This window comes from Plectropomus leopardus, chromosome 7, assembly GCF_026936395.1.
Source record: "Plectropomus leopardus strain MGB_pleo_1.0 chromosome 7, ASM2693639v1, whole genome shotgun sequence".
NCBI classification, from domain to species: Eukaryota; Metazoa; Chordata; class Actinopteri; order Perciformes; family Serranidae; genus Plectropomus; species Plectropomus leopardus.
In genome coordinates, this window is record NC_142182.1 from 15,283,723 (window position 1) to 15,311,694 (window position 27,972).

At 40.3% G+C, this 27,972-nt stretch overlaps 2 protein-coding genes across 6 annotated transcripts in view; both read left to right on the top strand.

The window, feature by feature from the left end:
- The window catches only part of LOC121950813 (tyrosine-protein phosphatase non-receptor type 5-like), a 31,140-nt gene extending 6,601 nt beyond the window's left edge, over window positions 1-24,539 (top strand). The window contains exons 3-16 of one of the 4 annotated variants that reach the window (XM_088080013.1): window positions 5,821-5,927; window positions 10,505-10,613; window positions 11,781-12,057; window positions 12,681-12,803; window positions 12,935-13,030; window positions 14,262-14,518; window positions 14,731-14,923; window positions 15,977-16,061; window positions 16,390-16,469; window positions 17,068-17,205; window positions 17,321-17,431; window positions 19,735-19,895; window positions 20,216-20,329; window positions 22,104-24,539. In XM_088080013.1, coding sequence (XP_087936139.1) covers window positions 11,788-12,057; window positions 12,681-12,803; window positions 12,935-13,030; window positions 14,262-14,518; window positions 14,731-14,923; window positions 15,977-16,061; window positions 16,390-16,469; window positions 17,068-17,205; window positions 17,321-17,431; window positions 19,735-19,895; window positions 20,216-20,329; window positions 22,104-22,194 — 1,719 coding nt within the window. In that variant the 5' untranslated portion in view covers window positions 5,821-5,927; window positions 10,505-10,613; window positions 11,781-11,787 and the 3' untranslated portion in view covers window positions 22,195-24,539. Of the gene's footprint in view, window positions 1-5,575; window positions 5,928-5,983; window positions 6,108-6,801; window positions 7,409-10,504; window positions 10,614-11,780; window positions 12,058-12,680; window positions 12,804-12,934; window positions 13,031-14,261; window positions 14,519-14,730; window positions 14,924-15,976; window positions 16,062-16,389; window positions 16,470-17,067; window positions 17,206-17,320; window positions 17,432-19,734; window positions 19,896-20,215; window positions 20,330-22,103 lie in introns of those variants that run through there. The other 3 variants (XM_042496936.2, XM_042496937.2, XM_088080014.1) reach the window with 3 other exon arrangements.
- Window positions 24,540-27,047: 2,508 nt separating this feature from the next.
- Window positions 27,048-27,972, top strand: part of dusp8a (dual specificity phosphatase 8a) — a 51,471-nt gene continuing 50,546 nt past the window's right edge. The window contains exon 1 of one of the 2 annotated variants that reach the window (XM_088080015.1): window positions 27,048-27,379. The gene's annotated coding sequence lies outside the window, so the exon portion shown is untranslated. Of the gene's footprint in view, window positions 27,380-27,497; window positions 27,640-27,972 lie in introns of those variants that run through there. The other variant, XM_042496335.2, reaches the window with a different exon arrangement.

A 27,972-nucleotide genomic window follows, 5' to 3' on the forward strand; every position in this document is an offset into this window, starting at 1 on the left:
TACTCATCTGATTCTTAAATCCACAGAGCAACAGAGGCTTTATACTGTAAAGCCTCACAGTAAAGGGGGCAGAGCGGATGTTTCCCTTTAAATGTGTGTTTAGATTTGGGTGACGTTTCTGCTGTAATTATGCTTGTAAAGAAAAATTGGTCACAGCAACTGTAAGGGCAGGATATTATAACTCTGTTCTCTATCTCTCCATCTGCATAACTGTCTCTCATCTGTTTGTTTATGCAAAGCAAATAGTCATAATTGCTGCTTTGACCCATGAACATGCGTGTTTACTTCTTTGCTGTCAGAGCTTGTTGTTTAGATTTGAACACTGGAGTAAACATAGACTCCTAATCTAGCGTTTGAAATCGTCCCGTCTGAAGTCTCGTCCATCGTTGGGATTGTACAATGTTGAAAAGGGGTCACTTAGCAACAGCGGGGTGGTGAGATCATTGTGACAAAGCCCTGCAGCGAGGGCGGAGATGCATCGGATATACATTATCTCTGCACACCCCATTAAAAAACTCAATTAAAGACATCTGATTCCTCAGTATTTTCTGCTCTTCAGATTAGCCTTGGAAAGATTCACACTCTCCTTTCTCCATCATATACACACATGTATTCATGACAGTAGGATGAATGAAATAAATCCTGCACATTCAACACTTTCTATATACACAGTCTGGAAAGCACAAATAGACTCACACTCATTCACAGATAAACACATAAATTATTGTGTCATGTCCAGTACACCATCACACTAACAAAATGAGACCACTCGTGTCATTACACACACTTAGGCAACCATCCTTTATTCTAGTTTTACTCAATAAAACACATCAGACAACTGATGCTGTTTTATGTTCTCCCCTTCATAACTGAGATAGCCCAGCTTGTTCTAATTCCAAACCTGAAAAGTTACAAAAATTACAAAAAGCCACCATTCGCCTGTGCTGAACAGCGTTAGGTAAGAGTGCATCCAGACAGAACCGTTCAGGGTGTGCTGGATGGCACCTACTGTGTTGGCATGAAACGCGGCAGGATGGCGTCAGGTTGAAACGTTGTTGGTAATGACGTAATATAAAGAGCAGTGGTGGATGGATCCAACAAACCCCAGACTTTCATGTGGGTGTCTGGTATTTGCTTCACGTCTGAATGTGATGTTTTTTTCTACACTCGTGCCTCCTTCCCCTAATCCTAACCATCCGTCCCAGCATGTGCGTTTGTTGACGTTCAAGCATTGGTTGCCATGTGCTTGTGTTGTCTAAACATAACCACGTGCTACGTCATCCCACTATGTGCATTTGTTGACATCATGATATAGCAGTTGCAGAGAAATGCCTAAAAAGTAATATGTACACAGGGAAGTCCACTGCAGAGTTGCAACGTGTGATGACTTGGGATGAGAACGTGTTGCATAGCCTTGTGTTACCTATTATATAATATATTATATTATATTTTTTTATATACCTATTTTATAGAATCAGTAAGCTATGTCACTTTTTGCGACCACAGTCAAGTTCAGGTCCCTTGTCCTCAGGTGATAGACACTTTTCTGACTACTTGCTGTCATTTTATTTAAAGATTAGAATGCAGAGCCTTGATATTTATTTATTTATTTATTTTTGCCGGGTAAAGGCCCTTAAAGGATCACATTTGCTTTTAAAGTTAACATTTTTTGTCCATTCAAAGTTATTCTACCAGATTGATCAGCTGCTATGAGGAAGTATTTGTCAGCTGTTTATGAAAGGGGTGCACCAGCAACTTATCACTTGCATGAAATTGGAGGATTCTTATGAGACAGATTTAAAATATGAAATCAGAGGAGACACGTTTAGGTGAAAAATGGTTTTTGGTGAAAAGCAATCAATTACAAAAAGCCTGGACATTCTATTATTTGAAATGGCCTAAGGTTGATGCAGCCTAATTTTACAATGTGTTTTTATCGCTGGTTGCCCAGCAGCCTCTCTGAATGCTGCTAGACATGATATTCACGATAATCTCAATAATGGAAATTCACCACAATCCACTGATTGTGACGGGGTTTTTATCGAAATAAAAGCGCAAATCGTCCCTCCATAGCTATCATTGTAACAGTGACAATGAATGAAATTTTTCCTTTATTTTTTTATGGCTGATTTGTGTTTTGCTTGAACCTGTGACTGAATGTGTTTATACCAGTAAGTTCTCCACACAGATCCAATGCACTGTAGTATCACATGGTGTCTACAGGAAACAAGCTGACTGCAGCAGCCTGCGGTCATCAGATGAACACTAAACAGCTCCCTGATTCCCTCCAATGCAAAATTTGCCACCAGATTAGCCTGCCTGTCCCTGTCAGCCTGTGTTTTATGACTCCAGATAGGCAGGCTGGATGTGATATGATGAGTCACAGTCAAATCTGACATTGGCATTATTTCAGTAACAGACAGGAACGTTTTAAGCCACCTTGTTGTTAGCTTAACACTCCAGAGGTGAGGAGTAATGACACAGCTGGCTACTGCTCATTCATAAAGATACCAGCAATGAGCAATTTGGACCACTAGATGCCTCCATTTGATACTAAGGGAATGATCCATCTCCATCATGACTTTATGCTTAGACATTTTAAAATTTTAATCATCATTTATATTATATATATATATATATATATATATATATATATATTACAAATACAGCTGTGCTGATTTTAAATCCATATGTGCTGTATCTTTTTAATTCAAATTTTCCAAGCAGTAACGATTTTTAAATTTCTGTTGCCTCTCCCTATGAGACTTACAAAGTGAAACACCATATTAAAGTCAGATAGCTACAGAAAAATGTTGCTATGTAGCACAGCGAGAGAAAATGAGGAAGTGATGTAACGGTTTGATGCTTCTATGTAGCTGCTAGAGAACAAGACAGCTCAAGGCTGCCAGATATCAGCCGCTTTTCCTCTATCATTAATTAGGTTAGGTGGTTCTTTCACACTCACTGTTTACACTGTGTGACAGTGACCTTGTGTGTGTGTGTGTGCGCGCGTGTGCATTCGTGGTGAGGTCATTTTATAAAGGGATGAGGAGGAGAAGATAAGGAAGGACAGAGGAGTTCATTTAGTTGATTGGAGCGAGGGTGTGTGGGAGAGATATATGGACGAGGAGGAGAGGACTCTGAAGTGGGTCATAAATAGTGACCAAAGCAGGGACAGAGAGGGACAGAGACAAAGAAAACTTGTGTTCAATGAGATGAGATGTAATTGTAATTTTAATTAATTGTTTATGGTAATGGACTAAATCAGGGGTGCCCAAACCTTTTTGATTGGGGCCAGATTATATGATGTGAATATACGTGGGGGCCAGCCACTTCTTCCGTCAAATAGGTAATAAAATAAAAATAAAAAATCACAAGCAAACAAGGCAAACACATCCGTTTTATCTTTTAACTTTTCACTGCTCCTGTAAGCAGTGGTCCTCAATGTCCACTGTACGTTTCTTTGCTATGTTTGGGCCATGGCAGGAAATGTCTGCTGTTAGGTAACTGTTCTTTTTTTACTGTCCGTTTATGAAAACACATTAGTTCCTATTTGGTGCGTGTCTGAAAACTGTATTATAGTCCTGCCATTGTGATGCGAAGGGAAAAATGCAGTGATCATGCTTGATTGACCAATACTGTGTAGAGAGCTATAGTATATTTTGAAAGTCAAGCTGAGGGCTATTTAAAATTGGTTCAAGGGCCACAATTGGATTTTTTGCTAAGTCCTTGCTGCAATAGCTGCGGGTTTGTCTCCAACCCCTTTTACGCCTGTGTTTTCCTATAAATAATAAAGGCAAAAAGCCCCAAAAAATAGTCTGAAAAACAGACAACCCTGTATAATTCATTTGTCTGATAACTGATATAGATACCATCATATCCACTTTTTCCCCACCTAGTTACAGTGATTATCAAGCCTCTTCTGCGGGGGAATTACCATCATATTATGCAAACTCTTATCCTTATGGCCCACCAGCAGATGGAGACATAAAATACAATGGTTTTCAATGTATGTAACATTCATTGTGGAAATTAAGAAAAATACTTCAACTTAGGGTTGATGTTTTGTATATGTTCACTTTGTCAATAAAAAAAAATATATTAGATTGTCATATCAGCATATTGGCCTATTTTGATATTTAAAAGCCGATATCTGCTGATACCAATGACATGCCGATATTATCGTGCATCCATAGTGTAGGCATTGCCATTTTTTTCTCTCTTCTTACAGAATGATCATACTCATGTTGTAAACATTACACGACGTGCGTTGGCAAGCTTTATGGTCATACAGTAAAGCAAATTTGAATCTGAAAAAAGTAAATCAGCATGGTGTTTGTGCTTCTCAGCATTTGTGTTGATCAGATGCTGGCTGTTTTCTGCTGCTCAGTTCAGAGAGCTGACAGGGAAAGGCTACCATATGGCGGAACAGGAAGGAGGGAAAGAGAGCGAGAGTGCAGCACTCTGAAGGGGGGCAGACAAGATATGACAGGAGGTTGTAAGGAAAGAGAGAGAAAGAGCAACAGAGGGGGAGGGAGTTGGGGGTAGTGTAGGAAACGAGAGGAACCGCGCGAGAGGATAAAAGCAGCGAGATCATAGGGACGACAAAAACGATGGCGACCGGAAAAAGAGTGCAGACCTGGCTGATCAAGAGTGAGCAACAGGGTGAGAGGTGGGTGGCAGCGCCTACAACTTGGAAGCATTAGTGGTGACAGTGGGGGGCTGCTCACTGCTCAGTGATGTGTTATGATCCGACTGGAACCCCCTACACACACAAATGTGTCTTTGTCACCTAGAAGGACATCGGGACATGGAGAATGAACTTAAAAGATGAGGCTGGAAATATTCTGCATTGTTCAAACCCAATGAAAAGACCAAAACCACCAATTGTCCATTCTGAAATTGTTCCTGTTGCCTGCTGTGTCTGTGGCTCTTAACTTAAACTCAGTCATTCCTACTGAAGACATTAATCTTTTAAAACAACTAATAAATAAATTGTTTAATTTCTTAACAACAGGTGGACACCAGTTTTAACAATTATTTCTTGAAGTAAATATTGCATTTATTGAGGACTATTTTCAGCTGCGGATGAATACACATTTGGTAATCGAGTATATACAGCAGCAGAACACTGTATGTACGATTCAAAATAAATTACAGTGACTATGTTGATGACAATGAGGTAACATGTCACCCATGACATGTTACATGATGTGTTTTTAACAGTTTAAAGGGCAACAATTGAGGTCTGTGGCACAGAGGAATAGGATATATCAGGCTTTGGTGATGCAATACGTGTTAGTAGGATACATTTGCTGTTGGATTTGGCATATAGGATTTGTTGACAGTAATTAAAATATTGAATATATCACGAGCTTCAAACCTTTAACCCAAGAATTTAATGTTGTATCATGTGGGAGTGATCTTTTTGGAGGTGAGTCTCTGTAATGTGACAGTGTGAACAGATTTATGTGCCCACAATGTGATTAATACACACACACACACACACACACACACACACACAAACACAGTCTCTCTCGCTCTCCAGCTCCCTCGCTCCCTCGCTCGCTCTCCCTCATTCTGGCTCTGTTGCCAAGGCTACCGTACAGCCTCTTGCTGCATATACCTAGACGAAGCTGCCGCCTGTGGATCTCTCTCTCCTCCAGGATACAAACAAAAGAAAAACCAATCAGACTTTTTCATAGCTCTTTTTCTCTTTCACACACACATTCATAGATTCTGCCTCTCCTATACTCACACACGTCCTCTGCCTCCTTACTGTCTCCTTCTTACATGCAAACACTCTCCTTCGTCTCCCAGACAGAGGAGCAGTAAAGGGATTGGCGTGGTTCTTGGTGTTTGGCTCCTGGTCTTTGGCTCGGAGGGAGCAGAGCGGCAGATGGCGATGTGAGGACGGGCTCAGCCAGGTAAGAGGACTTATCCTAACCAGACTTAAGGCTCTGGGTGAGCGACTGTTCCAGCTCTCCTCTACTCCCTCCGTCTCCCTCTTTTCCCCCTCCGTGGCTGTGCGACATGAGGTGAATACCAATTCCTCAGTAAAGCCCCCACAGTTCAGATAGCTGCTGCACTTCCCTGGCTGTGAAAAGGTAGGGATGTGCCTCTGTAGCCTCTGTATGTGCTTGTTTATTCATTAAAACAGATCATTTGCCAACAGGTTGGTTCCTCGGTGCTGCTCAAGCTGTGCGTTTCCTCTCTCATCTATTATTATTCAGAGCTTGATTTCCTCTGTGTTGTATCATGTCTATGTGACAATGTGGGAGTTACCAGCGAGAGATGCAACAGTCCACCTCCCTGGGTGATTCATTACTAATCCATCTAGCTCTGCACTGTGTGGTCGCTCTAGCTCACCGTAGCCATGTACGTGATATGAATGGTGTATTGTCTTAGTATGAATGACTGCCAGAGAATGCCATTCCTGCACTGGTGTTTTGATGCAGTGCAATCATGTAACACAATCCTTTGTCACCAGGAATCCAAATTTATCTCCAGCAGCCCTGTAAATCAATTCGCTATGCAGCACATTTCAATTATTCATACAGTATAGCTGAGGCTGAATTGTAAGTTTGTACGTGTGTTAATGATATTTCTCTTTGAAATGCCCCTGGAGCTGCTGCAGGAGATTGTATGACTGTATGTAAACAATAGAGCCGATTGATTATCTGTCTCTGTGATATACAGGAGGAAGCTGCAGGCTCTCTGGGCATTTAATTCTAAGGTCATTGTGAGCTTATGTATGTATTGATATCATGATTTTATCCGTGCGAGTGTGTATGACAGTGAAAAGGTTGATGAGGCAGGTCTTGGCCCCTCGTGACTTTATCTCACGTTACCATCCCATCATCACTTTCAGTAAGAGCTTCCTCTTACCTTGTCTCCCTGACACATTCAGCACTTCAACAACACGCTCAATACTTCACTCTCAATTCACCTGGAAACAGGAAATGCTGCTGTACCTGAGATTTTTTTGCTGTAATGGCAGGGACAAAAACAAAATCCTGACCTTTTATAAAAATAGGGAGGAGAAGCAGATTTGTGCCCACTATTTTTTGAGACAAACAAATTTTGATTGCATCAAAAATGTCCATTAAAACACGAGCCAGATGTTACCAAAAGAAAAAATATTAAACCAGATTAGTTCCCCTTGTTCCTGATTGCAGGAAAAGAGCTTTACACAGCTGTCAGCAGACAGTCCTTCCTGGTCCTGTGGTTCTGCTGGGGCTTATTGTATGGCTCAATTCAGACTCAGCTGGATGTAGGGTGCTTTGAATGGACGCAGATCAATGGAAACACTACACACATATGCTATTTGAAGACTGAGGGGGTGGAATTTGTAAGGACCCAAAGACAGTAGACCTTCCATGAGGAATGAGGCTGAATCAGCTGTCAGGTTTGACTTATTTGCCATGATTCCACTTACCTTGGTTGTGCTTTTTTCCCCTCAGAATACTGTGTTTGAATAGTGGTGTTATTGCTAACTGGAGTTTATTTAGCATTAGACTGTCAAAGGTGTTTTATGTATGTCAAAATGTTCCCCTCTTTTTAAATATTCAGCTTGCTATTGACTCTTTATGTAATTTCTAATAATAAATCTTATGCGCTCTGTGAGTTTTCCCAACAATCATCAGGAACAATGTATATACGCTAATATAGACAGAATTATTATATCTGTATGGGCACAAATAACAACTGTCACCGAGGGCGTAGGTTTCTTTTGGGGGTGGGTTTCAGCTTTGATGGGGACACATAAGAAGCATCAGATTCGGGGATCCTTCACCAGATAATTTTGAGCATCAAACATTTAAATTATTTTATTTTGTAAATTATTTATGCCCCAATTGTGCCTTTTCTGCATCAGTGTTTTTAATTCTGTAAGAATTAAATGTTTTATGTTTTAATAGGATATTAAAACCCCCTGAATCCTACGCCTTTGATTGTCATATATCGTTCAAACTTACATAACATAACTTTAAATTCTAAATGAGATCGCAAAGTTTCCAACGATAGATTTTCTTAAAATGAGGCTTGTTTTTGGAGATTTGGGCAGAAGACATTTGAGCAGTGTGGCCATAAAAACAAATAAGTCTCAGTTTGACATTTTTCTCTGTGTTAACATCAAATAGCTTCAATCAAGAGTTGGAGCAAGCTGAGACAAAATAGGCATGAAACTGACACTTACAGTGTGACATTAAGCAATTTTAACCATCTTTAGCCTAAAATGGAAACAAAAGCAAGTTTGTTAAAGGGTTAAAAGCAGGGCCATGCTTACCATGAGGACACAGAGGTCATGTCCTCTGTATTATTTCCGGTATTGGGAGGACACTACATTCTATATTCAGATTTCAGTATTATCTGTCTTACTGTGTATGTATTCTTTAACTTTTAAGCATTATAAATTAAATGTGCTTAGTATTGGGGAATTCCTGGAAGTTAAAAAAAGAGATTGACACAGTATGGTGGTGAATAAAATCTGACTGTTAACTGTTAAAAAAAATAAAAAATAAAAAATCTGAGGCTTTATTTTCAGCGTCTGGTCAAAAGAGGTGAGGGTGGGGGTAAGGAGGACTTATGAGACTTTGTATTTTTAAAAATCAAGCTACAGTCCTGGTTAAATCTACCAAACAACTCAGTGAGCAGGCACTGAACAGCCAAACCAAGCAACAGGAAAAACAAAGATATTTACCTCAAAGAATCAAAGCAAAGAGAGGCAGATTTTTTTCAAGACAAATGTGAATGTTGCCACTGTTCTCCCAGTGCAGATGCATGTTTGTGTTTTTCATTTTTCATGCAGTTTGTCTGCCAAAGTGTGTGTGTGTGTGTGTGTGTGTGTGTGCATGCTACAGTATGTTGGTTGCCACAGTTACCAAAACGCCAACCTCACTGCGTCATTGCCTCAGACAACCTTCACACAAAAAGAGCTGCTTTTTCTCCCATTCATCCCTCCATCCACTTCTCTACCTGTCCCTCTTTTGTTTTTAAAAAGCAGAAATACGCTGAACTCTGGCAGCCTCTCTTATACAACACAATCTGTGTGTATGTGTGTGTTTGTGTGTGTGTGTTATATGTGTGTGTACATTGCATGTATGCATGTTGCCATGACTACGGGCCGGGCTAACTGGCGTCATCACTTCAAAACCACCTTCGCAGCAAGCAAAGAGAGGTAGAAAAGGACTCAAAGCAGCTCCCCTCTGTTCAACACCTGCACCATCTCTCTCTCGAACACACACACACACACACACACACACACACACACACACACACACACACACACACACACACACACACACACACACACACACACACACACACACACACACACACACACACACACACACACACACAGAGCTCCTGCTACTGGTGTGGTCTCATATTCCGCTGAGCTCACCTCATTCGTTCAACAGGGTCCAGTGGCACAGAAGGAGAGGAGGGGAGATGAGAGGGAGGAGAGAGGAGAGCAGAGTAGGCTTGACTTCATGCATACTGATTCGACTGGAGCAATCTGAATGTATTTCTGATGGTGCCTGCTTAGTCTGGCTCAAATCGTTCCCCGTCTCGTAGGGAGGGAGAGAAGGAGAGGAAGAAGAAGAAAGAGAGGGGAAGAAATATTGACAGTTTACTGTGTCACCTTACATCACCATCCTCCGCTCATGAAAGCACAGCTGGGAGCTGACAAGGGTGCTACTCTGATCCATCTTTAGATGAAACAACATTACCAACCCTGTGTCAGCGTGACCAGTTGAGTTTGAGGTGTATAGAAGTGTAAAACATTTAGAGACACGATGTGTTTAAATGACCTGTAACAAAGGTTACGATATTGTAACCCTAGTATTATTGCAAGGGAGGCTCACTATTGGACTCTTTGGATAATACTCCTTCAATCATAAGCACATGTTCACAGACTGAATCTGCATAAACGTTGCCAGCCAGTCAGGACATACTTACCTTTATAAATGTGGAAACCACACATAATCTGGTCCCCGAAAGGCCTACGGGCCAAATCTGGCCCCCGATATAATGCCTGGTGGCGTGCCAAGATTTTTCGAATTCACAATAATATAAAGTGATTCACATTTTGTACCTTAAGCATACATAAGGTGTCAGAGTGCATAAAACAGCTTTATGAACAAGCTTGTCTATAAAAAAATGCCAGTGGAGGATGCCCCTCACCCTCCAGCAGAAGTCCTATCAAAGCCGCTGCTGCAGCGGAGAAGTAGGGCCACAGCCAGCCCAGGTAATATGCAGCCGAACTGGGTGGAGCTTTGGCCAACCTTGCAGGTTAACGTATTTAGGTTGGCACCATTGCTTGACTGGTTGACTACTTTTATTGAGATTAAGTGTGTGAAATGTGCTCATGATTGTAGGAGTATTAATACCCATAGGGGTCAGTAGAGGGCGGAGCACATGTGCGACAGTGCAACTGTTTTAACTCTCTTTTTGAATTCCTGAAACATGAGATGTGTTTTGCTGTCGTCTTCTGTCCTTCAAGATTTGACACTGCCTTACAATGGCTGACAACAGCTGGTTGCTACAGGATACAGGATTTAACTTGATCATGTGATCTGACTCCCTCCCCAGTTCCCTGCCATCTATCATAGGTGAGTCATGTGAGAGGCCATATCGGTTTTTTTTGTTTTGTTTTTGTTTTTTCAAAAAGATTCCAGTTACTGGAAAGTAATTTTCAACAGCATTGTTTGTTTGGTAATCATTGATAAAAAAAAAAAGTTCATATAAATAAAAAATAAACTTGTGTGAAACTCACTGGTGACAAATTTAGGCATCAGCAACACATTCAGATAAAAGCGATATGTGCGCAAACACTACAGCACCACTCTCACAGGCCCCCGCATTCACACATCCGCACCGACCACGTGGCGGTAATCAGCCAAATGTACAAAACACCTTTATTAATGGTTGAAGGACAAAAGAGCAGGCCTTTGAATACACTGCTGACTAAAACAGAGATTGTGTGTGTGTGTATGTGTGTGTCAGTAGATGATAATGCTCAGGACGGATGAGAGGGATGAGAGCCACTCTGTTGCCAAGGCGACGGACAGGGCTGTAAACACGCTACCCCTGACTCATCTCTCCACAATGGAGCCTCTCTCTTTTTCTCTCTCTCTCTCTCTCTCTCAAACACGCAAACGCACACACACACACAAACACACACACATTCACACAAGTGAGTCCAATCTGAGGGAGACAAGAGGATCCGGAGATGAGAGCCACTCCAAGCCGCTTAGCTATACATCTGAATAGGCCGGTGGAATAAGCACAACTCTTTTTGTCATATGCACGATCATTTAAAAACACCCAACCTGACAAACACAGCTCACTCATAATTGGACTGGAAATCAATATTTAGTTTTGTTGAATTTTCTTCTGTGCACGTGTTATTCGTCAAGCAATAAAGACAATGACCACTTACCAAGACATATTAGAAGCCATTATTTTGTGAAGTTTTGAAGTTATGTCTGCTTGTTGTTCACAGAGGGTGTCTTAGAATCTAACACCACATCAAAGGTCTCAAAAACAGTATAAAACCATAAATAACACTTCCCACGCCTTTTGTTTTGTTTGCAAGGGGTTAAAGTAACAACTGAAGCACACACTCTTTTTATCTTTTCAAACAGTGTTTTTTGGGAGCTCTTGGAGATCCTACACTCTTCATATCACAGTATTTTGTTAGATTTTCAGATGGTGTACATTGCAAACATAGTACATGTCAAAAACTGAGTCAGGATCCAAATACCTTCATTTAACAGGGGGATAATGACCCGCCGGTTAAGCAGCTCCACCCGTTCCCACACCGAGGACTCCATCTTTCTGAGGCCTGATGAGGACCCCGTCTGGCTGGATGAGCCCACAAGGACTGATAAAATAGGCGACGGAGGCGCTAAAAAAGACAGGTTACCAAAATGCAAAGATGGGCCAGGAGGAAGCCAAAGCCCCCAGGGAGAGGAAGTGTTTATACACAAGGTGTACGCACTTGTGGTTGAGATCTACTGCTGGGCTGCACTGTTTGTCATCTCCCAAGTCACGGTATGTGAATGGACGTCAGCAGAAACCAGAAAAACAAAGTAAAAGTGGATAGAATCTTTTTTGTTTGCTTGCTTCACATTAGATGAAGATGACTTTCCTGCACAAGCTTTGGTTTTCAGCTCATCATGTGATGTAATTGAGAATGAAAATCCACAGTAGTGTAATTGAAACATTAGCAATGCAAATCACACTTGAGCACAATGTATTCTCTCAACTTGACCCTTATTTTTTTCGCAGAGATTTTGTCGTCATATGCATCATTACCTTGTCATATTCTCTTAAGTGTTTAAGTCGGCTGTGTAAAAAAAATAATCTTGGCTACGATTGGACACCTCTGTCTCTTTTGACTTCATGTTTGATTCATTCTAGACAAAAAGGGACACGTGCAACATTACCATATGTAAAAAAACAAACAAACAACCAGAGCCTTGTAAATGCAGCCATGATTACAACACCAGACTGCATGTGGTCAATTAACTTTTTTTTTATGCCTGCGTACTAGGCATTTTCTTTTCTTCTCTGTTCGCTTTTCACCTGAGCAGCCACATCCCTGCCTGACGATCAGTGCGTGAATGAGTACACAGCTCAATGTTACAATCTGCCCCCTCCCTCTCTCCTCTCAGGGGTACTGGGTGTTTTTTATGGTGGAAGGAAACGGACCTTTCTCTTCCATTTACAAAGCCCTGCAGGTCATCGACTTCTACCTTGGCTTCATCTTACCCTGCCACCCGATTTTTGGAGTGGACGTAAGTGTCGGTCTGGGATCTGACTTATTGAGCTGTTTGTTTTGGATGGAGAGAAAGAGACCCTGCTGAATCTGGTATTGGCTATGGCTAACTGTCTTTTCCCTTTTTCTTTCTCTCTCTGCACTGCCCAGTCCATGGTGTTGATGAGGGAGGTTGTGAACACCACGCAGCACAACTGGATTGTCCATGGAACTGCAGGCATTGGTGTGGCCATCTGTGTAATAATGGTAAAATACTGGAAAAGCCATTCAATTCCTACCCAAAACTCATGTTTGTGTTTACTTTCAAAAATCTGGTAATTTCTCCATAAAGGTGAGGTTATAAAGGATGTTGAATTACTGTAGTTTAGCATGAAGTAACACGATTCTTAGAGAGAGTTGTTCTGACACCAGTATCAGTATCGGAAGGGACTCCATCTGAAATGCTTTGGGGCTGAAAAATAAAGCCAACATGAAAGTGCTGAAAATTGCAGCTCTTTTGAATAGCCACTTGAGTATAATAAACATGTTTACGGCCTGGTACAAAAACAATCCAGCTAATTTCCCTGTTAATTACAGCAGTATGGGGTGAATTTTTATAGAAGTTTGCATTTTATTAAGGCCCAAAGTTACAAATAATTTTTTAAAATCTGTATGGACATCAGTTTTCCTGTGCTGCATTCAGATGCCTTTCCCACACAAGGTAAGGTAAAAAAGGGAGAGACAGAGAGAGAGAATTATTTGAACATAATAATAGTTCAAAAATGTCCAGAAATTATATTTATAATGTTTATTATTATAAAAATGATTATTTGTTTTGCCAGCCTCTTGCCCAAATATGGGCACTTCTGGCTCCAAAAAACTGAACTTCAGGCTTCATAATGGGATACCACAAATCAATGGATGATGTTAAGCTAGCCATGTCCTTTTTTTTTTTTTTTTACAGTTTATGATTAAGTAAAGTAGTATTAAGTAGTATCTGCAAGTATGTGACTCATTGCACCAATCCGATACAACATAGAGGAATGTGAAGGTGAAGAAGAATTGATATTTCGGTAAATAGTGTAATGGTAGCCATTAGCAGAACGTTTAATTAGATTATAAAAGAATGTTCTGTTGTATTCATTCTCTGTTCATGTTTTGCAAACAATTTAACTTGAGTTATCAATCATTTCACTTCCATACAGGGTTAGTAGCAAAAGCAAAGCTGTTTATTATTTTATTTTATTTTATTTTTTTAACACAATGGTTTCGGATCAGTACTCAGTATTTGGCTGATACAAAGGTTCAGGAATAAGAATCGATACTGGAAAGGAAAAGATGGTATCAGAACATCTCTAAAGAAACTAGATTGACTGGATCAGTCTTTTTTTCCATTTGTAGATTTGCTAGTTTCTTGCTCAATTGATTTGTTTATTGACTTATGAATGGTTACATTTGAAGGGAAAAATGGGAGTTCTTCCTACAAACCTCTACCTAGGTTGTCCACATGGTCTGTAAGTGGCGTTACGGCACCGGCTTGTGGTCGTGGGGAGTGGTGGTGCGGGACATCGGTGATCGGCGTCAGTCTGTGAGCCGCCAACCCTCCTTTACCCTGTCAGAGTGGACCGATGCTCAGGAGGACCTGCTGGACATGGACCCTGTGCCCCAGACGCCAGTCTTCGAAATGGGCACTGACACCAGGACGGAGGGAGACGCCGTCACTCTTACTGTCACACCAGTGGGGCTTCAGGAGAGGTTAGGACTGCAGAGGGCTGGGAATATTTTGGGAAATAAGAGAAGGAAAGAGTGACAAACAGAAAATTGTTATGTGATGAGGATTGTTTGCATTTATATGTGGATCTGCAGGACGTCCTATGTTCGTACATTTTAAATTCATATTGCACAAGCAGATTGGAAACATACTGTTCATCTATATGCATTTGTATTATTCAATATGTATCACACAGGAGGGGCTCTAACGTTTCCCTGACTTTGGACATGTGTACACCTGGCTGCACTGAGCCCTACGGCTACGGAGCCCAGCTATCCCCCAGAGACCAGTCAGCCCAGGAGTATCTCCGACAGGGATCACACACTCTGACCCCTGCCATGCTACACACACGGGCCATGGATGACCAGAGCCTACAGGCTGAGTTTTATGTGAGTGCAGCAACAGCAGCTCACCCACCTACACGCTTTAGATTAACAGGGATGAACAGAGACTCACCGGAAAAGACATACACTGACACATACACACACACACACACACACACACACACACACACACACACACAGACACAGACACAGGCACAAATGCACAAACCCACACACATGCACACACCCGTGAGCTCTGCACACACCCGTGAGCTGTTCCTCTGTTAGTGGGCGAAGGAAGAATAGATACAGGCATATTTGCATACGAAAATCCACAGAGATTTCAAGTGAGTGTCTGCGAGGCAGAAAGATGTGCGTTCAAGACCACATACAAAGTGTCCATAGAAATTCAATCACGTAGGCGACAATCAGTTAGTGGCGTGAAAGACAGCAGGGTGAGGTATGGACTCAATTCATGTGACTTGGACTCAAGTCATACAAGAGATATAAATCTGATGACTTTAAACTTGACAAAATCAAAAAAGACTTGCAGATAGACTTGGACTTTAACACCAAGGACCCATGACTTCACTTGGACTTGAGTCTTTTGACTTTAAAGTACCTGATACCTTCCAGACAAGCCCAAAGGTTAAAATGTTATTTAGAAAGTGTGACACAAATTCATTAATTTCCCTTCATTTCACCTCATTTTGTTCACTTACATAACTATCCTGTGGTCAATTAAAAAAAAATAAAGAAAGAAAAAGGAATTGCTTTATAAAAACCATGCAGGTCAAAAATGACACATCTTTCGACATTTGAAGTTGCACCAAGAACCGTAAGCTGAGGCTAATAGTGACATATTTAGCAAGTTAATGTTAAGATGACTTTTTTTAACAAAAAAATACATTTTTTAAAAAGAAACCATGATTGTCAACTCAATAGGGCCATATTATTACTCTGTTGTTAAAAAGGCTTTACATTTGATGAAGATGACAATGACTTGGTCCCACCTCTGTGACTTTATGTTGAATTGTAGAAGGTATGGTTAGGACTTCCCCTCCATTTCTGCAAGGGCTGATTGTTGTTGCACCCATTGTTCTGTGTGTCCATCGGCAGGAAACTCCCATGAACTTTGTGGATCCGAAGGAGTACAACTACCCAGGGCTGGTGAGAAAGAACCGCTACAAAACCATCCTCCCCAGTGAGTACTGATGCACCACAAGCTGGAGCAGTCACTAAAAAATCATGTAAAATTGCTTTTTGTGCTGCTTCTTTATAATAATTTCACATTCTCATCAACTGTTTAGTTAAGATGTGTTTGTAAAAGGTCAGTCTCTGTGTGGCAGAATATTGATACTCACACTAAGACACTGCACACAAAAAGACAACCTTGTAATAAAACTGAGCTGTAATATATGCAGTAATACAGCGTGTATGCATAAATATTATCTTCCTGTGCTCTTCATCTCTTTGAATTACAACCCATCTGTCTCTCTTTCTTATGATAATCTCACACTGTCCACCTCCAGACACACACAGCCGAGTGATCTTGAAGTCATTGGATGAAGATGATTTCCTCACTACCTACATCAATGCTAATTATCTCAAAGTAAGTAGGAATGTGCATATTTATAAGCAAAATCTTTCCCCAGCATAGATTGCTGAAGGAATGAGTCTTAAAACCTGGAAATAATTTAACATTTCAGCACTCCTGGTTCCCTCACCTCGAACTCAATGGGTTTCCTGAATAAGTTTTTTTCAATTAGATACCTGAAATAAGTTAATGGTTAACACAAGCTTAAGAGACTTTCATGTTTTGTTCTATGACTTAAAATACATCACAAAAGGCGGTTGGTAACATGAGGCTAAATGAAACAGAACATCGTCATGCCGAACTGTGCTGAACATGGCTTCAAAAGTCATGAAACTGCATTTTCATTTGTCTATAGTGCTATAAGCGCTACATAAATACAGCTTCACTTACCTTCTTACATACTTCTTTGTGAAGATCATCTTGCTGAACAAAATGTGTAAGTATCATAAACAATTGTTTACCACAGAGTTTATTTTCTGCAATAATCCAAAATCCAATGGAAAAATCGTATTGGCTTTTTGACAAGGGAACCTGGGCGCAGAAACAGATAATTGTATGTGTCAAGGCATATAACTGTTTGTGTGTGTGTGTGTGTGTGTGTGTGTGTTTGCAGGGTTATGGGGGTGAGGAATGTGCATACATCGCCACCCAGGGTCCCACCGTGAACACAGTTGGGGACTTCTGGAGGATGGTGTGGCAGGAGAGATGCCCAATCATAGTGATGATCACCAACCTGGAGGAGAAAAACGAGGTCAGTAAAATAATCATGATGATGATGATGATGATGCATAAATGGAAAAATTGACAAATAAGTTAATAATGGGATGGGTAGAAATATCCACTCAAGCGTTCACTGTGTCTTGCAGAAATGCGCAGAGTACTGGCCCGAAGACACTGTGACCCATGAAGGCATCGAGATCACTGTTGTCACGGTAACCCAGGAGGATGACTACAGTCTGAGGGTGTTTACTTTAAAGGTAAGACACAGTCAGACTATTAATATGTCACAAGATGGCTGAACACAGTGCAAAACATTGCTGAAAACAAGCTGAGGGGTCATTTTAAAAGAATTGCAGAAATATTATTTTTCCATTACCTCCAATGGTATCTAGCTCTGCAAATACCTTCAGTTGTATCACTGAAGATGAGAAAGGTGAATGGAATCACAGCACTGAAACATTTTAAAACAAAACTAAGAGTCTACAGCCACACAAGACACTGAGTTTTTGGGTTTTTGGTTATGCACCAGTCTTGGACAAATATACATGTGGATGTCATGACATTTTTAGATGAAAAGTTCTACTGAGTTGTTACAATTCATCCTGAGGCTTGATTTATGATTGATGCCCAGCCAGCATTTGCATGTGTGGCCCATGTGGGTAGTAAAGAGGCTGAAAAATTGGCCCTACATGTGATTGAGTTCCATAATGGCTCAATGCCTATTGCTTACATGGGTGGGACTCACATGGGTTATGTTAGGGCTACATGGGCTCACCTATGCGTAAGTGGGGCCACTATGGAACCTGTGGACAATCCCAGACCATTTTCAGTCCATTTACTACCCACATGGACCCCACAAACAAATGTTGGCTGGGTGCATCCACGAGGGTTGTGAGTATCTGCACGGCCAAAGTGATTTCACAATGTCAGACATGCTCCCATGTGTAATTTATTTATCCTAACCCTTTGTCTAATCTATTTAAGTCCATGGATTAAATCCTAGATTCAGATCTAACCTTCAAGTACCACTTTAACAATGTGACAAAAACATTTTTTTTTCCACCTCAGAAACATAGCTAAAGTACAACCATTTCTGAATCAAGCAGATGCAGAAAAGTGGATTCCTGCCTTTATTTCTAGCAGACTCGATTGTAATGCAGTTTTCACAGACCTTCCAAAATACAGCAATAAGAGACTTAAGCTTATTCAAAACTCTGCAGCTCAGTTATTATTCAGAACCAAGACGAGAGAGTGCATTAGAGAGTGTTGTTATTATTATTTGGCTAGTATTCACTGCCTTCATTAGTTCGGTTAGTTAGGTTCAGGTAAGATAAGTACGTTTATCTCTGTCCATCAGAAGCAATGTAAGACACATTAGGATGGACTATAGGGGGACCATGCCTTCGCCTTCCTAGGAAAAAAAAGATATTGCGTTGCATGTGGCTGGTTTTCGCTTGTCTGTGCACATCGAGCATTTTCCAGGTACGCAGACAATCACTTGGATGAGCTGTAGGTACACAGCCTCAGTCAGTTTGGAGAAAATCGGTTTGGAAAGCATCACTGAGGCTTAAGGTGAGCATGGATATAATATAAGCAAAGAAAGTGGTTCGTTGTGTTGCCGTGGCAGTAAAAATCTCATAGATGGATATCTCAAAACCTGGACAAATAAATCTAATAAACGACTCTTTCCTGTGGTTTGTCTGTCGACAACCAGTTGAGTGTGTGTCGAAATTGACTTTCCAGATGATTGTGTGTGTCCACATCTGACCTCAAGATTAATATTAGACCATGTAATAAAAACATGAAGGACCACAGTGCAGACTTTTGTGTCATCACACCAGATTGTGATCCCAGGCTCCCAACATACTAAGCAAACACTGCTCAAGTTTTCTTTTTGCCAGAGTAAATGTTTTTATCAGACTCACCACAGTTACGTGTGTGTGTTGGGCGGTGGTTTATACAACGTTTCTGACGTAGACATTCTGTTTGGCTCCATTCATGTGCTCATGATGGGTGCTTTATATTGAATTTGGGGTCACAGTGGCCTTGGCACTTAGCAAGCCAGACATGATAATTCAGTAAATGTAGGCTGCATCTGATTACTAAGCACCAGGGGATCATTATATAAATGTGCTAAAAGCTTGTTGTTTATTCGAGTTAAAAGCTTGTTTATGTTGTTAATCTGTTGTATTAATGATTACTGTCTGACTGACACTCGGGTGATAGAAGCAGCTGATGGATTTGATTATGTTCCAGTACAGGCAAGGAAGGAATAGACTATGTAAGCTCTTTTTTTATAACCCTCTTTTTGCACTGTCTTGCTCTGCATTCATTGTTGTCGTAGCAACTAACACCAAGGTAACAATATGGATATGCATGCAGAGCAACAGGCTGATCTGAAGTCTCTCTCAGTTTGTCTGCCTCATATGCATGTGCATTATGATCACATCTGTATTTCATGCTTGACTGCCCATCTGTGCGTTTGTGTGTGTGTGTGTGTGGTGTGTGTGTGTGTGTGTGTGTGTGTGTGTGTGTGTGTGTGTGTGTGTGTGTGTGTCAGTGTGGGGGAGAAGAGCGCAGTCTGCGGCAGTATTGGTACACCTCGTGGCCTGACCAGAAGACTCCAGACAAGGCACCACCTCTTCTGGAGCTGGTGCAGGAAGTGGAAAGGGCCCGAGAGGAAGCTCCGCCCTCCAGTGGCCCTACAATTGTTCACTGCAGGTATGAAAGTAGCTTTTTAGTGATATAGAGACGAATAAGGAGTTAAAAATGTGTTCAGAAGGTTTTGAGTCCAAAGATCTATAATAAACCCATGTTGACAATAAAGATGTATGTTGAAATTGCCCAGTTTTATACCACAGGAACCCTTTTTACTGCCATTTTTTTTACTACAAAACCAGTGTCTTCTTCCAATCCTCCACTGTCTGATTTCCCGAGGGAGCATTTGGCATTAATCAAATTAATGGGATCAGTGCTAATCAATATACCAATCCGTCTGTTTTCTCTCACGTGCTTTTACCCCTCCAACTTTTTGTCCGCAGTGCTGGAATTGGTCGAACTGGCTGCTTCATTGCCACCTCCATCCTGTGCAAGCAGCTGAGGACTGAGGGTGTGGTGGACATCCTGAGAACCACCTGCCAGCTCCGTCTGGACAGGTGAGATATTCTTAGCCCTGATCCATGCTCAGTACCATCTTTAGTGCCTGGCATCAAGTCTTTGTAATGGAAAAGAGTGAGGTGACATAGTTTTGTTTGATCTGGTTCCAAAGCTCCTGCTGTGAGCTCAAGATTGAACCCCAAAATGAAACGTGAACATTTTGAATTTATGGGACCATCAAGAATGTGTTTCATTACTTAAGTCAATAACAGCCATCTTATATGCTTAAATTATGGATTATTAATCTTTCAATACTTCAGAAAATCTTAAAATGACCACCTAATTTATTAAGCAACATGATTTAAATGTTTTTTCTAGCCAAGTAAAGTGCTCACTAGGTGGCCTCTCTTTCACAATTTTAACTTCCTATAGCAGAGAAACACAGAACCAATAGTTTAGTTTAGTTTATTAGACCTCCATTAGCTAACCACAAGCATCAGCTAATCTTTCTGGGGTTTGACACATAAAACATACAATATGACAAAAAATCATATACATTATGTACATTCAAAAATCATATTGCATGCAAAACAAAAAAAAGTAACTAATAACCAATGAAGTATGTCATTTCAGTGTCCCAGTTAGACATGCTAGACATTAGGCAAAATGATATGAACATTTTATTCTTTGTTGTAGCTTTTAAATACTGATCCAGTTTTACTTCAGGAGGGTAGAAGAATGAAATGTAAATATGAGAGCTGCTTCAATGTGTGAGACATTATTACCGCTGTGTGTGACATCGTGATCACTTATCCCACTTAGAGTCGCGGGAGGGCTGGAGCCTAGCCCAGCTGACATTAGGTGAGAGGCGGGGTACAATAGGTCGCCAGACTATTGCAGACAACCATTCATGCTCACATTCACACCTACAGCCAATTTAGAGTCACCAATTAATCTACCCTGCATGTCTTTGGACTGTGGGCGGAAGCTGGAGAACCTGAAGAAACCACACTGATACAGGGAAAAAATGCAGACGCCACACAGAAGAGCTCCGCTGTAGCTTCAAATCCTACACCTGGGGTTTGAACTTGAGGTCAAAGTGCTAACCGCTATACCACCGCGCCACCCATTTTTAATAAAATTGTGATTAGCAGTTGCATTAACTACTGCATTTAAAAAATATATATGTACCTTTGTAATACAAAAATGTAGAACTTGCTCTACCTTAATAAAAGTAGCTAAATACTTGTATAACCTATATAAGCCTGTTTTATTCTCTCCTTTATCTGACAATGGAGACATTTTGCTCAAAACCACAAATGTCAATCTCATTTGAAAAGTCAGAGGATCCCTGCAGTCATTGGGATCCACCGTCAGGGAATCAAGAATGTCTGTACAAGTTAGTGCAAATCTGTATGCTAGATGATGAGATATCTCATTGGACAAGTGAAATCTTTGACCTTGATTTGATCATGTTTACTAAGGATTTTAACCCTTTGAAACCTGAGCAAATTGGCTTGATTTCTTTCAAAAACATGGTAAGAAGGCAAGAAATGACGCAAAATGAATCATTAGCAAGAAATTACAAAAAGATTACCTGAAAATAGCAGCAAAAAAAAAGAAAAGTAACAGAACTAAAACAGGAAATGACTTGAGAAAGGAATAAAAATTTTAAAAATGAATATTAAAAACAAATACCAAACACCTTTTACTTTTATTTTGCAATTTTCAAAGGTTTCAAAGGCAATCAAACTGATAGTTATTGAGATATGTCAGTCTGGACCCAAGTGTGGACTGACTGACCAACCGTTTCTTTCTGTATGTCTTTCTCAGGGGTGGGATGATCCAGACGTGTGAGCAGTACCAGTTTGTGCATCATGTCCTCAGCCTGTATGAGAAGCAGCTGCACACCGCAGAGGAGTAGAGTGAGCGCTACAGCCACACCCAGACCGAGACACACCACTGTACACTGTACCGCCTCTGGTGGTATGCACCACTGTACCTAGCATCATCTCAATCTCACCCTTTAACAAGTTCAAACCATTGTTATCTCTTCACCCAAGACAGGCTTGCTCAGACAGGACTGAATGGTCAATATGAAATCTGTGCTTACTGTATGTCTTTGAGCAGAACAAAAACAGGGAGGTGGGATTTGAAATAGCCCCCTGAAAATCCTAATCAGACACTTGAGTGTCCACAAGGGCCATGACAGTCAGGCCCTGAATTAATCAAAGCCCGCTCGCCTGACACAATTTAATTTGCACTGCTGAGGATTTTTATCACGTTACTGTACATGAGTCTCAGTCATCAAGGCCTCATTGAGTTCTCAGCCCCCTCACATACTGTATATGTACAGCTGTAAAGTTTAAACTGGAGCTGAAGTATAATCAGAACACCTGCAGCGGTGTCGGTTTGCTGTGAGGATGAAATTTAAGCTCCCAAAGTTAGTGTCAGTTTTAAGGGCCTTCTACAATATAAGTGCCAGCATAATTTAAATCTCTAGAAATGATCAAACGCCAGCCTAATATTAAAGTATTAAAAATTTAAGTTAACTAACATGTTTTCTCATTGACTTTCACTTTTAGTGTAAAAAAAGAAAATCATTACAGAAGGCCTGTTTTAACTTTTGATGCATTCAGGAACCACCTCATCTTCAGGTTGCATGGTGCTAAGTGTTCATTAAAGGCATGTGCAATGTTATGGAACATAGGAATGTATAACAATTAGGTTATTAATGAACTAATTAGGATTTCTGTGCAATCTACAGTATTACAGTTCTACCATGCTGCCTGTGCAGTCCTCATGGCCCATGATGTTTACAGTAAACAACTCCTACATTAAGACCACATAGACGTACACTCAGAGGCGTCACAGAGCCGGCGACACTGAGGGGACAGAGGCCAGAAATAGAATCAGGCCGTCAGAGAAATCAATGCAAAGCCCAATGAAAGCACTGGAGAATCTGACATACACAGTACAGGGACGTGTAATGCACAGGAAAGCAAAACGTTGCATTAAAAGAACTGTACCATAAATGGATGACAGGTGGTCACATAATCTTCTTGTAAATGTCCCATTACTTTCATGATCGCCCTCAGAGTTTCATGCTCCGTGATGCCTCTGCTTTTAACAGTAGCTTGAACACATCCGTGAAGTAAGAAGCCCATGATTGTTGTATAGACAGGCCAGGCCTAATCTGTATGAAGCACAATAGACCAACTAAGGTTGTCTCTGATGTTCAGCTGTAAAAGTTATTTTTCTTTCCGTATTGTGTTTTGATTGTGTTGAGTTTAATGGATTGCATGTGCTGTATGGGACTCCATAGGTCCACAATCAAAGCGACGTGATTGGTTGTCCTGCTTTTTGTTGTGTAAAAGGGTTTAAGCCTATTATATTGCTTGCTCTCGGCCAATGCTTTTGATACAGTTTGCTTTTGTGAAACCAACCAGAGATATTTTTAGAACATTTTGATACAATCCTTTCGAGTAGATGCCTTGTGTATATTTCCGTTTACACCATGATGGAATGTAGCTCATACTGTGGATCAAACCATCGGTTTATATTGCAAGATTTGACAGAACAAAAATGTGACAACTACCTAAGTTACCTTACAGTACAAAAAATAAATAGATTATGTTCAGTCTTCAGTATTATTACTTTATGCCTTTAGGCTTTGCTTTAATATGCTTTGCTTTTTGTGTATGTTTTTATTGTTTTTTCTTGGAGAATTTTACCTCAGACTGAGTTTTTCACTCAAATCCATCTGTAGGCCACTCTCAGTTGACAACACGAGAAATAATTGCTATGTGTAAGGCAGCTAAAACAGTGAAGACAGTTTTCTATGTAACAAATATCACACTGAAACAATTTCTATCTTGACTCAATGCATCAGATCAACAGTCATGAACATTATCAGAGGATGGAGTTAACTGTGTGGGCTCGGACCAATCTATTAACATCAAATCAAATAGCAAATTAAACTGCCAAAATTGCCTTTTATGGAAAAAGGACTGGGATTGATAAGAAATGCTACATTCTGTTGTCAAACTTTTGGCATAATCCTCTGATAATGTCCAGTGTACTCGAGCTTTTGTTTTGAGTGCTTGTTTTCAATGCTTACCTGGTACTCCTCCGATGATCAAAATGGGGATGACAAATAGCCAAACAGTAAGACGTACAACCAACCAGCAATCAGTATTCCTCTCCTCTGCTACAGTATCGCTTTAAGTTGTGAGTTTTTGCATCCAAATAAAGGTAGATTTTCATGAATGTGTGTTGCTGTCTCTCTGATTCTCATTCACACACAAGCACACAAACCTCCTTTTAACCCTTGTGCCACATTTTAAAAAAGCTCCAGTGGTATCATTACAGGACCGAAATGTCCACTTCCTAAAACTGTCCTAAAAATAATATATATTTACCACTTTCACTGGCTTAAATCTTTTAAGAAACTTCAGTCTTGATCATAACTACCAAATGTACATTCATATTCATATTTTTTCCCCTTTAAATGCCAGTTTGTTTACATGATGCTACTGTTTTTCACAAAAAAAGTTATTTTTTTCTGTATACTAACTTCTTTAGTCATTATTCTTTAAATGCCAGTTTATTTATGTAATGCCACTAAATTGTTTTTATGCTATTCTGTTGATTGTTGATATCTTGAGGATGTAAGACAAATTTCCATGAAAACTGACAATAAATTATCATCTTATTTTATCTTCTGTAGATTAAAGCAACAACATGGATTTTGACATATTATTGTTTTGTGCAGTGTCAGATTAAACCAGAGCAGTAAAGATGATTACGATGGCTCTAGATTAAAAATATAAAGGCTGCAATGAAAATATAGCTTTGAGATTTAAAGGTGCGAGTATGTCAAAACTAAGATGTGACATCCACCCACCCTTACTGTACCTAACCTAACCTTACCTGCAAAAATGCTTACACCACAGAATGCAGTTACTTATTGTACCACTAGGTGTCAGTATATACAATCTAATTACAGATACTGCCAATTACTTTTCCCCTGCATTCGTCTGGTTACTCACTAACACATTTAGATGGGTGAGCAACAGAACAAAGGCTTTCAATCAAACAAAAGAGAATTCATGAACTGAATTCAAACACCCTACACCCACTTATTACAACTGCTTTATTCAGTGGTTCATAGGAATGTGATATTGTTGAGAAATCAACATCGATTTCTTTGTGTATTATCAGAATGCTATTTTTCGTTGTTGTCTTTTAGAGGGTTAGGGTTAGAGCTTTTCTCAGGATTGTGTGCTGTATTACTTTATTGACACTTATAAATTACACCTCTGTCGTTCTTTTAGTACACAGAAATTGGTGATATCATGCAAATCCTAGCATAGCTTCCACCCAACTTCCAACTAATCAGACAGAGTAATTCAAAACACCTGTGTGGATGTACACAGCCTTTAAATCATTGCCAGATATGTTTAATGTTGCAATATCCATGGGAAAAACTAGACTTTGGGTCTTGTAGTGGCAATTTGTCAGCAAGATCAAACCTAAATTAAACAGAAACAAACAGCCATAGACACAACTTGGGCATGTGATGAATGCAGGCAAAAGAAGTCCATTGTCCATTTTTCTTATGATTATTTTCCCAAAAACAAGCAATCAGAGAAACAAAAAATGGCTACTGCCTATAATAATAATAATAGACAATAACTATTGTTATTGTCTATTGTTATGATTGTTATTATTTTTATTATCAAACTAAAAAAAACTATTTAAAATACTATCAAAATCTAATCTGAAATAAAGCAAACACCTAGAATAATAAAAAATACCACTTATTATTAGCAAACTACAACTGTATACCAACAACAAATAGCACCTTTGGGGTCAAAACACTGACATACAATTCTGCCATTGGATGCAAATTCAGTAAATAAATAACTCAAAGCAAGATTCTATTAAGGAATTATTATGAAAAAAATATTATCTTTAGCACAATATTATGTGGATGTTGTTGTAAGTGTTTTTTTAAAATTATTTAGGCCTATCTTTTGGGTCACTGGGACTGTAGCATGCTCGGCCTTATGATGGTCTGCTCTCAAACTGATGGTTCAAAAAAATTCATTACACTGTAGCTCCGAATCATACAGTGAACACATTGTGATCACACTGTAAGAGCTAGATTAAAGAAAAAATATTGCAAAGCTGTGGCTTTACAATGTTCTAATAACATTTATAGTGAAAATGCATTAACCATTTTATTTTTACACAAGCATGAAATTACCTCTTAAAAACATTTTTTTAACTTAACTCATTGTAAATCTCCAATTGAGTGCTTTAATGTTTTAATCATGTTTAACTTGAAATATTCATTCATCAGTTTATTCACCCTTCCAGCTGCTATCTGTATGAAGCATGTGATATTTTTTTTTTATAATAACATATGAAATGTAGGTATAATCGTTCTCCCTTGTTCAATCATATTGCAGTTGCATTTTTTTCCTAACAATAAAAACAGATATTACAAATATACTGGAGCACGACAAAGGTCATTTACTAGGACTGGTTGATTGCTATGGCGGTGAGTGCACGAGCCATTGCGCGTCTCCTTTAAAAAGCCGGACTGTCCCTTTAATCCAAGGATCAGAACGCTGACGTCACCCAGCCCCCGAGCCGCCTGCGCTGATTGGCTGGAGGTGACGTCAACCTCATATATTTTTTCTTTTTTTTCCTCTCCCTACTGAACCATGACCTCATCGCCTTAGTTCAAGAAAGTGCTAAAGTGCACCTTCAGTAACTACACACCCCTCCTCCCCTACACACACACACACACACACGCACACACCACCCGTTTTAGCTGTTAACCTAGCCTAGCAAAACTAATCTAACCCTCCACGAGCTGACCGCATATCCAGGTCAGTTAAACGGCTGAAGGAGCGGTTTGTAGCCTGTCACCGCGCTTTCATGTCTCGTTTGTTTCTGGCGCTGTCACCCGCTGTCAGCTGCACTGTCCCCCGCCATACAGCCAGGTAAACACCGGCCAGCCCCATGAAGACACCGCCGCTGTCCCCTCACACATGGAGACCAGCTGAATAACACACAGGGGACGCGTGGAGCCCGAGGTGAGTGTTTGTGAGTGTTAATTTGTCGAAACGAGACGTCCTGTTATCAAGTGCGTTGCTACCCTCAGAGTTAGCTTAGCAGCGGTTGCTCGCTATCTGTGCTCGTGCCCACCGCCGCAGCGGCGAGTCTGTCAGCGCGCACTCCCCCCCCCTTGAAGTGCGCGCCCGTGTTATTATGGGAATTAAACCTGTCCAGGCTGAAGTTATTGATTATTTTATTTTAACAAACATCTTATCGTTTACTGTGAGATCATTTCAAGGTAGGTTGTGTTTTTTAATATATATATTCTGTTTAATTTGCATTCTGTTTATGCCTGTCCGATCAATGGAGTGCTTCATTTTCGCATGCGGACATATCCACGCGTCATAACAACACGGAGTAGGTTTCCCACTCAAATAACGCGCATTGAACCTTTCCATAAACGTGTAGTTTATAACGTGACATGAGCAAAATATGCATCGTTTGTATAAAAAAAAAAGCAATGGCCGCATTGTGTTCTATTCTTATTTCTAATCTAGGTCGGTTTATTATAGTGCGCTACGACCGCTCACACTCCATCATTGTTATTAAACGTTATCAAACAGGCCACAAT